Source organism: Rattus rattus, chromosome 16 (assembly GCF_011064425.1).
Source record: "Rattus rattus isolate New Zealand chromosome 16, Rrattus_CSIRO_v1, whole genome shotgun sequence".
NCBI classification, from domain to species: domain Eukaryota; kingdom Metazoa; phylum Chordata; class Mammalia; order Rodentia; family Muridae; genus Rattus; species Rattus rattus.
Window position 1 is genome coordinate 10,946,676 of NC_046169.1, and position 13,249 is coordinate 10,959,924.

At 51.9% G+C, this 13,249-nt stretch overlaps 1 protein-coding gene across 1 annotated transcript in view; it reads right to left on the reverse strand.

Moving 5' to 3' along the window:
* Nucleotides 1-1,113: 1,113 nt before the first annotated feature.
* Nucleotides 1,114-13,249, reverse strand: part of Sdk1 (sidekick cell adhesion molecule 1) — a 429,935-nt gene continuing 417,799 nt past the window's right edge. Inside the window, 1 exon segment of the mRNA XM_032887198.1 lies at nt 1,114-2,367. Within this exon segment, the coding sequence (XP_032743089.1) occupies nt 2,113-2,367 (255 nt within the window). The 3' untranslated portion in view covers nt 1,114-2,112.

Here is a 13,249-nt window from a genome sequence, read left to right on the forward strand (position 1 = left end):
CTCAGAACAGACCATCCCAAAGATTCCCCATTGATTAAAGCAATCAAGTCCTTATGGCTTAAGGGAGCACAGCTGTAATACAGAGCCAGCCTGGTCCCCTGTCTTCTGTTGGGTGGCACCTTCCAAGAAGTTCAATTGGTGACATGGGGCCTCTGTCCTCTTCACTCGTTTGGTGCCAGGGAGGAGGTGGTGCAGTCTACTGAGGTGGTCCCTTCTGTGGACCACGAGGGTGGCAGTCCCCACACAGAAGTGGCTTTGGGTAGAGCGTCTAGGATTTTTTGGTTTAGAATATTTCTCCTTTAGCTCAGACAAGGAAAGAGGGAGGAAGAAAGGGAGACAGGAGAAGGAGGAGGAGGTAGAGAGGAAAGAGGGAGGAGGGAGGGAAGAACCAAAGAAGAAGAGAGAAGTGAATATAAGAAGGGGGAGGGGGAGAAAGGAGGAGGGAGGGAAGCATGAAAGAAAGGAGGGGAAGAAGGAAGGAGGGAGAGGAGGAGGAAGGGAGTAAGAAAGAGGAAGGAGGAATGGTTTTTATTCTCGATTTTGGAAGAAGCGGAAGGCCTTTAATTAATTCAATTTTTAACCCCAAGTGGAACCTCCTGTGTCCTGGGGCCACACCTGCTACTTCCAAGGCAGCGAGTCAAGACAAGATCCATGTCCTCTGCCTCACAGGGAAGGCAAAGGGACTACAGAATCTCCTACTGGTGGCACTGAGGTGCTTAGTCCCTTCCACAGGGCGCCAAGACCCCGGGAGGGCAGACTCTTGTGCTCCAGGGTGTGGGGAAATGGAGCTGCTGTCAGCTCTGGGGCACGCCCTGGCTGGATCCCGCTGGTCACATCCAAATGGGGGTGGGGGTGGAGTGGGGCGCTGGACTATGGGTGGCAGGACGCTCACGGGGTCTTGAGTGTCACTTTGCATTTAGCCAGAAACGTTTAAACAACGAAAAGGAAAGGAAAATGTTCTCAGAAAACCCGTTAAGGCTAAAAGCTGGCCTTGGATGGCGGGGTAGAGGGGACAGCACCAGGGGGCAGAAGCGGTACAGCAGCGAGCACAGGAGGAAAAGGGAAGGGCTGTCCCTACTGTGCGCCATGTGTGGGGGTGACTCATGGCCCCGGTTGGTTTCTCGGAGCCGATTGTTTTATTTGGAGACATAGTCGGTTCTCGTCTTTCCCACGTTCAAAGCTGAACAATGAATTAAAAGGCACCTGGAGACAGCAAAGACGCATTCATTTCACGTGACATAGTTTTAAAAAAAGATAAAAAGGTTTAAAAAATACTCTGGTTCAACAATGCACACTTGCTACTGCCACAAGCAACTGCAAAAACCACGCGTCTCCGCTCCTCTCTTGCTCGGCGGGGGTGGGCGGTGTGCTGTGTTGTGTGGTCACCAGAAGGACCTGGCTGGCCTTGGATGGGCCTGGGGGCCTCCAGAGCCGGTTGGGGCAGGGGCTTCCTGTTCTTGTAACTGTCAGCTTGAGAGAAGAGAGGAGGGGGGAGGGGAAAGGAAACCTCCAGGGCTGCAGCCACCCTTAAAGAAGGGTGGCAGAGCTGAGCCCTCTGAGCGGCCCCGCCCGGATCCGGCTGAGAACCGGACAGAACCCAGGGAGGGGAAGAGCAATTCTCTGAAGCACAGACGAGAGCAAGGGGCCTCAAGTTGTCCTAAGACGGAGAAAGTGGACCAGGCTGGCTGGTTCTCCAAAAGGAGGTAGAGAGAGAAGTGGGCTGCGGATGCGATTTACCTGTCCCCCTCCACCCTCCTGCCCGCCCTCCTTCGCCATCCTGGATGGTTTGGAGGCCAGAGGAGCCCAGGGCTCGGGTGTGTCGAGAGCGCCCCCGCCGGCGGTGCTGAGCTATTGCACCAGGGAGATACCTTCTCTTAAAAAGAAAAGAAAACAAAGAAACCCCGCTTCCTGCAGCGATGTTACAAAAAGCCATTTAAAAAAAAAACCTTCCTAAGTGAACCCTAGTTTTCACCAGTAGGTAAGATCGCTTATCAGAATTATTATTATTTTTTTAAACAAAAAAAAAATTCAGCTCAGTTATCGGAGTTGATTGTCTTAACAAAAATAGACTCCAGAAGTTCTGCACCCGTCTACCCTGATGGAGGCGTGACGTCACACGAAGGAGGAGAAGCCGGTGAGGGGGGCCCGGGCTCCGGGGCCAGCTGGTGTGTAGACTCCGCCCGCGCTCTGTGTGGTGATGACTGTGTGCAGGTGCGGGCCAGCTTCGGCCCCTGCCACCGCCTCGTACCTGTGCGGTGCTGCGGCAGGGGGACGCCGCTTCCAGGAGTTGTAGTAGGTGGGGTCGCTCATGTAGTGGTTGACGAAGGAGTGCTTGGGCAGGGCTTCCTCGTAGTCTGAGTCAGAAGCCTGAGGATGAGACAGAAGGACCGTGTGAGCCACAGGGAGAGAGGGAGAAAGGGAGGGTGATTTGGAAACAGGGATACGCCCATTAGTACCCAAGGTGGAGGTGGTCCGAGGGTTGCCTGCTGTTGGCATCTCCTCTCCTGTAAGCTCAGGACAGGCCTATGCTATACCCCACCAGGGGCGAGGGTTACAGAGTCCCCACACAGTCCGTAAGCCCTAATGTGGTGGGGAAGAGCCCCAGCCCGGTGCTCTGTCACCCATGGTGGTTGGAATGCGAATGTCCTCACAGGTTCGTGTATTTGAGCCATTGATCCCCAGTTGGTGATGCTGTTTCAGGACGAGGTTTGGGAGGTGCGGCATTGTTGGGGGCTTTGAGAGTTTACGGACTGGCTCCATTTCCAGTCCCTGTCTCACTCTGTCTCTGTCTCTCACCCTGCTTTGCTCCTGTGGTTCTTAGTGGTGGCGCTCAGCTTCCTGCTCCAGCTGCCATGGCGGCCTGCCCGCCTGTCTTCCCTCCCGCACGGCGGCGGCGGACTCTATCCCTCTGGAACCATGAGCCCTAACAAACCCTTCCTTCTATATGTTGCCATGGTCTTGGTGGTTTTCACAGCTATAGAAAAGTAACTAATGTGTAAACTGAGCTCCCTTCATCGAGGGGAAAGGAACCCTTGGCTTCAATTAGAAGACTTTCGGGATGAACCAGTGAGAAGCAGAGTTGGAGTTTGTTTTAATTTTATTTATTTACTTTTGTGTGGTGTGTTTGCATGTGTGTGGATTTACATATCCATCTGCTCGCATGTGGAAGGCAAGGAAAGATGGTGAGTGCCTTCTGGTTTTCTATTGATATTATTTTGAGACAGGGTGGATCTAAAACCTGCCATTTCTCCTCGGCTGGCTGGCCTGCAGGTAGATGCTTTATCTTCTAAGGGTGGCTAAAAATCATAATGAGGTCACCTGAAAGGACTTCCACTGAGAGGTAAAAGTAGCTCAGTGGGTGCAGGGTGGTGGGCGTCTGTTTTGTTTCCCAGCAACGTCTGGGAGAGAAATGAGGCCCCACCCGAGATCACTTGCATTCAGACTTTAAGCCAGGCGCATTGCTGTTTAATATCTTTCCATCTCTTTCTGTGGAACGAATGTTGTCTCCGTGTCCACACGCTTCCCAGAGAGTGTCAGCCAGGCTGCAGGTCCTCCTCCTCAGGGGTGGGAGGCCTCAGGCAGAGCAGGGAGGTGTCCTTTCCCCAGCACAGTCCTCTTCCTATCCCGTCTCAGAACACATACCCACACGCACACGCACACACATGCACACACACACAAATACACACACAATACACACACACACACGCATACACACAATACACATACACACACGCACACATATGCACACATACATACACACACAAACAACACACACACACACACACACAAACACACACACACACACACACACATACACACACACATGCACAAACATGTATACACACACACACATACACACACACACACATGTATGCACACACACACACACACACATACACACAACACACACACACGCACACACAATACACACACAATACACACACACACACACATGCACACATACACTCACACACACACACAATACACACACACACACACATTACACACACACACACACACACACACACACACACACACACACACACACCTATGAAGGACCTGTGGGGCTGCTCCTGGCCTGTGATCTGCAAGGCCGAGCTGTGAGCTGCTTGGGGCCAAAGAGAGAAGTTCGGCACGCCAGGAAGCCATCCTCAGTGGCTTCTCGCCATAGGGTCACACGCATCCACAGAGGCTTAGAGTCTGCAGCAGTGGAAGCGGATATACTGGTGCCTGTACCTTCCTCTGCTGTAGTGCAGGGACCCCCAAGCACCCTCCACTGCAGCCCTGAGAGCTCCACTGGGCTCCCGGAGATGCTAAGGATTTGAGAGTCTCAGTTCATTTTGTACAGCGTGCCAGTAGCATGGGATAGAATCATTCAGTTAGCCCTCCGTCCCTTCCTCCCTCCTTCCCTCCCTCCCTCCCTCCCCTCTCCCTCCTTCCCTGCTTCCCTTCTGCTTTTTGAGAAAGATTTCACCATGAAATGTAGGTTGGCCTCTCTCTTGAGATTTCTATCTTCTTGCCTCAGCCTTTCAGGTTCTGGGATAGAAGGTGCGAGCCAAAGCAATGTCTGGCGTAGTATATGTGGTTTTTTTCTTAAATTAAGTAAAATGATTTTCTCCTCTTTCTGTTGTCATGGGGAAGATCACGGAAGGAGACAGACGCTGGAGCGGGCCTTACCGAGTCTTCAGTGGGCTCCCAGGGAAACACCCTTTCCTTCTAGACACACGTTTGGCTCTGCAGCTTCCAAGCAGGGACCCCGAGAAGCTACCTGGTAAGACCTGTGTGTGGCAGGCTGGTCCCGGTGCCAAGAAGCTTCCTAGACCCCCGGAGCCCTGGCAGGCTCTGCATTGCCTCTGCCACAGGGTATCAAAAGCCACAGATACACATTAGCTATGCCCCACAACTCTGTCCCCACAGAGGCAACTACAGTTTCATCAGGGAGCAGCCATGGATACCCTGGCTTTGAGACAAGGCTTCTCACAGCAACACAACATCTCAGGGTCCTGCTCTTCCTCACCTGAGAGTCTCACAGTCTGAGAGTGAATGACCTATGCCAGCGCCTTGCTGTCTCTAAGGGAGTTGTAGTCTGGGATTCAGAGATGTTTCTGGAATGGTAAGAGTCTATACAGCCCCTGGGTTGTACATAGAAGAGGCCCTAGGATGTGCAGGGCAGATCCAGAGGCTCCTGGGAACTTTTGGATACAAATAGAAAATAGGATTCTTAATACTTACCCTAAAGTAACTGCAAGTGAGAGGTGGGCATTTGGGGGACACAGCATGCAGACCCTCTGAGTGGGGATGCCTAGGCATGCAGCTCCCCAGTTCTCCCATAATCTAACGTCTACACACACTACAGAGGTTGCTTTTCGGTGAACATGTTAGTTACACAACTAGACCAATTCACTCACATAAGCCTTTGCATTTGCTCGGTAATCCAGAGGTGTGAACATTGTTATTCTCACATAACAATGAATAATGAGGCTCAACGGGGGCTGGGGGTGCTGAGGGGACCCCTCACTGGGGGATTCTAGGCAGGGGCTCTACCACTGAGCCACACCCCAGCCTCTCCCTGGGGGATTCTAGGCAGGGGCTCTACCACTGAGCCACGCCCCCAGCCCCTCCCTGGGGGATTCTAGGCAGGGGCTCTACCACTGAGCCACACCCCAGCCCCTCACTGGGGGATTCTAGGCGGGGGACTCCACCACTGAGCCCACCCAAGCCCCCTCAGTGGGGGATTCTGGCAGGGGCTCACCACTGAGCCTCACCCTGGCCCCTCACTGGGGGATTCAGGCAGGGGCTCTACCACTGAGCCCCCCCAGCCCCTCACTGGGGATTCTAGGCAGGGGCTCTACCCCTGAGGCCACGCCCCAGCCCCTCACTGGGGGATTCTAGGCAGGGGCTCTACCACTGAGCCACGCCCAAGCCCCTCAGTGGGGGATTCTAGGCAGGGGCTCTACCACTGAGCCTCACCCCAGCCCCTCACTGGGGGATTCTAGGCAGGGGCTCTACCACTGAGTCACACCCCAGCCCCTCACTGGGGGATTCTAGGCAGGGGCTCTACCACTGAGCCACACCCCAGCCCCTCACTGGGGGGATTCTAGGCCTCTACCACTGGGGGATTCTAGGCAGGGGCTCTACCACTGAGCCACGCCCCCAGCCTCTCACTGGGGATTCTAGGCAGAGGCTCTACCACTGAGCCACACCCCAGCCCCTCACTGGAGGATTCTAGGCAGGTGCTCTCCCAATGAGCCATGCCCCAAGCTTCTCATGGGGGTATTCCCAGAAGGTATTTTACTGTGTATTATGCCCCTATGTCACAGGGACCAGGATTTGTGGCTATGTTGTCTAGAGGTCTTGAGGCGTAGGAGGCAATGCTCTGTGTACAGCAGACTGGAAGACCAGGGTACGGAATGAGGCAAGAGCAGGACTCTGTGGTTGTCTGCTCTGAGCTGAGCCTGAGCAGGCATCAGATACTGTCCTGGATTCTAAATGTGCTGAGGCTTGAGGACACTGAGATCCACAGAAGCAATCTCTCTTCTCGTGAGAAGCTCACTGAATCCCTAGCACCGAGTGAAGGCCGTTTTCTTCCCCAGTCCATAAACCGGGGTTAACTTCCATTCTCCTTTGAGGTGGCACGCAGCATTTGACCATGAGTCAGCCTCCTTACTTTTTAACTCTACAAATTCAAATGAGCGTCTCAGGCCACACCCACAGGGGAATCTCAGCCAATGGCAGTGGGAATAGAGTGCCTGATGACTCCTGAACAACTTCTGCCAGTTCCATTGGAGACTGGGAGACTCGACTTGTCTGGGTGGGTCTTGGCTCAAAGGAACCCAAGTGGTGAAGGAGTCACCTACACCAGTAGAACCACGGTCTAGAAATCCTGCCTTGTAAGCCCTTCTAGCATCCACGTGAAAATCCTTAGGGCATCCTTCTGCTCTCTCAAGCCATCTGTCAGCCCCCTTCTTGCAGCTGCAGGGATGTAGAGGAACAGGGTCAAGAGCAGGTCAGACCTCTGGTGGGCTAGAATGGACTGCTACAGTTCTGTGGACGTCTGTATTTGTGTGTGTGTGTGTGTGTGTGTGTGTGTGTGTGTGTGTAGGTACGTATGTGTATGTAGGTACATGTGTGTGTGTGCGTATACATATGTGTGGGTGCATGGAAGCCAGAAGAGAACCTCTGGTGTCATTTCTCAAGAGCCAAGAGCCATCCATCTTGTAATTTTAGACTGGGTCTCTCACTGGGGACTGGTTGAGAGTCTTGGTTTTGGCTAGGATGTCTGGTCAGTGAGCCTCAGAGATCTTCCTGTCTCTGCTTCTTTTAGCATTGGGAGTGTGTGTGTGTGTGTGTGTGTGTGTGTGTGTGTAGGACCACACACTCAGCTTTTTGCCTGTGTGCTCAGGGTCAGACTCAGTCCCTCATGCATGTCCTGCAAGTATTTCACTGACTGAGCTCTCTCCCCAGTCTGAATGTACTCAGAACACTGTAGGGGACAACTGTGCTGTGACTTGTGCCCGTAGATGTGTATGAGATTAACAGAATGCCACTGCACTTATAAAATGTTAGGGACTGAATATGAAATGTCCCCAACAGGCTCGTGTGTTTGAACACTTGGTCTTGGCTATGGGTGCTGTTTTGGGATAGATGGGGGGGCCATAGAGGAAGAGCTTGAGGGTTTAAGCTGACCCCACTTCTCATCAAAGTTCTCTGTTTCCTGGTCCCTGGAGAGATAAAGAGTTCCATTCGTGGATGCTGTTGTGTCTGCTCCGCCATGATGGACATTCCCTCATTGAGCTACAACAAACCTCTTTGTCGGTAAGCTGTTTCTGTCAGGCATTTTGTCAGAGTGAGGAAAAGAGTGACCTAAAATGATGTTTTAGGTTCACCCTTGAGTACGTCATGAGCCAAAGGTGTGGGACCACATATGGAGAGGAGTCTGCCGCTAAGGTTGGTGGTCACAGGGGCGCCAGGCAGGAGATGATCGTATTGATGGTCAGTTTTGTGGGAATTAAAAGCACCATATAACCAAGTCTCTGGACATGTCTTGTGAGGGATTATGTAGATTAGATTAACTGAGACAGAAAACCCAACCTTACTGTGGGTGGTATCCCACAGGGTGTTAGAGTGAGTAAAAAGCAGAAAGCAAGCTAAGAACTAGCGTCCATCTCTCTCTGCTTCCTGAAGTGACTGCAGTGTGACCAGCTACTTCCTCTTCCTGCTGCCTGCTACCCTGGCAAGGTGGCCTGTGCCTCTGAACTGTGAGCCGTCAGAGAACAGTGTGTATGCCTTGCACTGACTAATCAGAGCCCTGCCCTGGGAGCCTGCACAGTGCATGTGGCCCGAGAGAATGACTTCCAGTGCCGTTTGATGGGCAAGTGGACCCCAAAGCCCATCTGAGGGAACTCTACCCTTGTCCACTTCGTTTCTTGCCCAGCATTTAGGGGAAAGACACAGGACATCAGACAGGTGATGGATGACATGATGGACTCCCACTCAGGCCTTGCTGTGGCTTCTCTGATAGAGGTGACATCCAGATACCATCCTTCCTCCGCTGCCAGCTCTGTTTGTTCTTTACGTGACATTATTTTTTAATGCAGATGTATTTTAGCGAGTGATAATTATTGGTAAAAAGGCATTGCTACTGGGCTGGTCTCTTCCTTCCTCCCTCCCTCCCTCCCTCGTTTCCTTCCAAGTTGCCTGTGATGTGAAGTCTTGATTCACTGGTTTCCCAGGAAACCATAGAGAGAAAGGAAGGTGACTGAAAACTGCCCTGGACTGACTGAGTTCCCAGTAAGCTGGAGAGAAGGTTGGCTCAGGACTCAGCAAGGGACCAGCAGGATAAAAGAGTGGCCTGCACCATCAGGGAACCAACTGGGTATAAGGAGTCATTCTAATTAGCTCGAGATGGAAGAATCTTGAAAACTGGTTTTGAGTCTTAAAAATTTTCCGAGGGGCAGCATTCATGCGGTGTGCGTGCGTGCGTGCGTGCGTGCGTGCGTGCATGCGTGCGCGCATGCGCGCACCAGATGTTAGTAATGAATATCTTCTCCCTCCCTCCCTCCCTCTCTCCCACCTCCCCTCTCTCTCCTGTAGTTCTTGAGTCAAGGTCTCTCACTGAACCTTGAGTTTGGTGATTTGGTTTTTCCGACAGCCACGGTGCACCCAGGGTCCTCTTGTCCCTGGCCATACCCAAACTCTGGGATTCTACACCACTGCCCACGGACTCTGAGAGTTCTGGGCGTCGGAACTCAGATCCCTGTGCTTGCTCAGCGAACTCTTCAACCAGGAATCCCAGCCTGGAGCTCACCCATTTGGTAAGACGGTCCAGCCAGTGAGCTCCTGGAATCCACTTATATACAGGTTCTAGGGATTGAACTCAGATCCCCATGTTTGCCCTGCAGGTACTTTACTAGCTCCTCAGCCCCAGTGGATCTGAGTCTCTGCTCCCTGCGTGCCCCGAGTCTCTGCTCATTGTGCGCCCTGAGCACTATTTCCAAAGACTTGCAGGTGGATGATGTCTGCAAAAATCACTTTCCCTGGTTAATTCGTCACCCTGTTGGGAATGGCATCCTCTGAGGTCTCCAGCCTAATATTCTGGAAGTAGCTTTGTCTCCAGGCAGAACGATTCTGACCTTCACAGGGGATAGTGGTCAACACTATTTAGCTCTGATGGCTATTTTACTAACACAGCTCTGGACCTCTAACTAGAGGTTGGCAGAAACACAGCCAAGTTACAGAAGTACAGACGAGGCATTCAGAGAGGCGAGCGGGTGCCAGGAACACTCAGGGTTGCTAGGCGATAGCATCCACCTGAACACTGTCTTACTTCTTTGCAAGTACGTCTGAGATTTTTTTTCCCATACAGGGGTTCATTAGCCCAGAATGGCTTCAAGCTCCCTATGTAGCTGAAGATGCCCTTGAACTTTTCCTAACGCCTCTACCTCCTAAGTGCTAATAAATACTGCAGACCTGCTGGGGACGGGACCCATGGCTTCCTGTGTGCTGAGCAAGTCCTGTAACCAGTTGAGAGCATCCCAGCGCCCAAGCCTAGAATGTAGACCTAAAATGTTTCTCCTCCTTCGAGGGCAGTTTGAAGACTCAAATGTGAAACCCAAGTATTAGGGTTACCGTGTTATCTAGTGCTTTGCCTTAAGATCATGTCGGTGGCAGACACCAGATGCACACAGGAAGGCCAGTGTCCCTGTCTTCTAGAACCCCAAGAGAGGTGGAGGCAGTAGTCCTACGGCATCCCTTCTGGAAGTATCAGCTTCCTAGAAGCTCACGTTCCACTGGGGAAGCAGAGGAAAGTGCCTTTCCTGCCCAGGGAGTAAAATCCATTTCCGGAAATACTGGCATGGAGAAAGTCTGCGTTCACGGGGACACAGGGGCCTGTCAGTGTCCTGCCACACACATCACATAACACACCATGGGTCTTTCTGTCACTTTAGACAGAAATAAGAGGTTGGTCCAAGTGAACTTAGCCATCTGGGCCAATGGGTCCTTCTGTTGAGGTCCTAGAATGTCCTTGCAATTTCCCTCAGTTCACACACTTAAAAGACACATCAAGATAAAGAACATTGGAAAACAGACTGGCCAGGACTCATCCAGGAACCAGGAAGCCCCAGGGGTCCTTAGCTGGCAGCCATGGGGCCTTCAGGTGGAAGGGTATTAAGGGGCTTCAGGGCCCAGGACTCAGGTCTTCGGAGAGTCTGAGTGTTTATATTAGTTCACTGGCTCCTGGAGGGATCTGCTACCCCAAGGGTCTTGTGAACCATGGGGTGTCCCTGGGGAGTGACAAGAGCATGCTTTCCTCACAGCACAGGGCTTGTGATAGGGGTAGGCAGCCAAGTTCATAGGCCTCTGGCTGCCTTAGCTGCACAGATGTGCCTCAGTGGTTTGCAGAGGCAGGTGTGGTAAGAAAGCGGGAACTTGGCCAGGTGAGAATCTTAGAAAAAGCTTCCAAAATCTCTTAGTCCTGAGCATCCCATGTGGATGCTGTGTCGCTTTTACCACCCAACTGAAACCTGTGTTCCTGGAGGGAGGCTCATTAAAGACTCAAGAGGTATAGGAAAACTCAAAAGCTGCAGGAAACTCCTGAAACTTACAAGGTCCCTGAGGCCCCTCCCCAATGTCATATTAGAAAAAAAAATTGCTTGGAAGAGAGAGGAGATCTTCCCACCTCCCAGGTTGGCTGAAAAGCATGTGGGGAGCTCTGGGGATACAGCTTCCCTGAGCTGTCACCATGCTGGGCTGGACTTTGGGTGTCCTGTAAGGAACTCCAGTAAACTCACTAAGCTAAACTCAGGCAAGGTCATTTCTTTAGTCTTTCATCAGTGCCCTGGGGGGGGGGGTCAACAAACATTTGTTTATCTCTTCCCAGGAAGTCACAGGTCAAGAAAGGCAAAGTCCTTGCAGAATTCCTTTCAGTGGAATGGTGCTCCTCTACAGCACTCCCCCTCTCTGTGCCTCCCTTTCCTCACTGACTTCTATGTGCCCACTTCTCCTTCTCTGCCTCTGATTGTGTGTGTGTGTGTGTGTGTGTGTGTGTGTGTGTGTATTTATGCATGTATGTACACGTATATATATTTATGCATATGTGCACATATGTATACATATATATACACACATACATATGTATATATGTGTATTTTCGAGTTCAGTGCTTAGGCAAATCTTATCTTTTAAAGTATCAGTTGAATTTGAATTCCAAACCATTTCATTCATTTCAGAAAAGTAGACCCAGGCATGTCCTCTTAACCTGCTTTTAAAATTTCAATGAATGAACCTACTCATTCATTACTTTTGAGATGAGCTCTCATAAATCCAGACTGGCCACATGTTTGCTATGTAGCCATGCAGCTATGACCTTCAACTTTTGATCCTCCTGCCTCCAACTCCCAGGTATTAGGGTTAGAGGCGTGCATCACCCCGCCTTGTTTCTCCAGCCCTAGGGATGGAACCCAGGACGTCATGCCTGCTAGGCAAACGCTCTACCGATGGAGCTGTATCCCAGCCTTCATTAGCCCATTTGGAGAATCAATCGTCTTAGGAGCAGACATAAATCTGAGAACTCTTGAGTTCAAGTTAGGTGGATGTAGGACAGGCCAGCCGCTAGCTAGCACTGGGCTAGAGGAGCTGGGGATGGAAGATACGGGGTTAAGATGGGCTCTGGAGGGGTTGGGGATTTAGCTCAGTGGTAGAGCGCTTGCCTAGCAAGCTCAAGGCCCTGGGTTCAGTCCCCAGCTCTGAAAAAAAGAAAAGAGAAAAAAGAAAAAAGAAAAAAAAAAAGATGGGCTCTGGAGACCCTGAGGAGGGTGTGGTACCCAGTACTACTTCTGCCTGTTGTAGAACCTCAGAAGCGACCCCTGCACAGGGCTGGGTGAACACCAAGTGTGTGGAGAATGACTGACACGAGGCCTGGCCCCCAGTCAGAATTCAGAACCATAAAGTGCCATGTGCCAATGCCCAGGGAGCTCTCCACACATACAGCTGTCACCAAGAATAAACACTGCAGGAACAGCGGGCCAGCGGCTAAGGACAGACGCCACGCTTTGTTCACAAGACTGGCTCTGTCTGTGGAGATAGGCAGCCTGCTGCCTCCTCACCTGCCGCTCCTCGAAGAGCAACTACCACAAGGTGACAATCCTAACCTCAGCCCAGAAGAGGCAGGCCTGTCCTGCAGGCTTTCCATGACAGCCCTGTGTCAGAGACAAGCACACCTTGTGCCTCTCCAGACATGGGTGCCACTAGCCGTCGCTCCAGGTTCCCTCGAGGCTATGTTACTGTAAGCGGAACACGTCAAGTGAGACTCAGTTGGACCTCGCCAGCGCCCACCCAGTGCCCACTCACTGGAGATTGTATATAAGCCACGATTGAAAAGGAGCTCCTTCACTGAGCCCTGGGGTTCAATAAGGCCTGAAATCAGGTCAAGAATGAAGGTGAGAGTGCATTTTAGATTAAATATTGATTTAGAGGTGCGTGCTGAGAGGTAATCAGGCATATGTGTACAGCAAATAGCCCGTGGTTCTCATTCCTCTGGAGGCTTACAAATAGGACCCTTGGGGACACCCAGTGGACAACCATTGATTGGCTGCTTCATGCTGGTCAGTGTGAGGCAGAGACAGGGACTGCTAATACCTCCTGGAGTCCCCCACAGCCGCTGGCTCTCCCAGTTGAAGCCCCTTCCTGCATGTGTGAGACAATGCACTGCTGGAGAGAGTGTCTATCCAATGGGGACAAGCCTGAGATG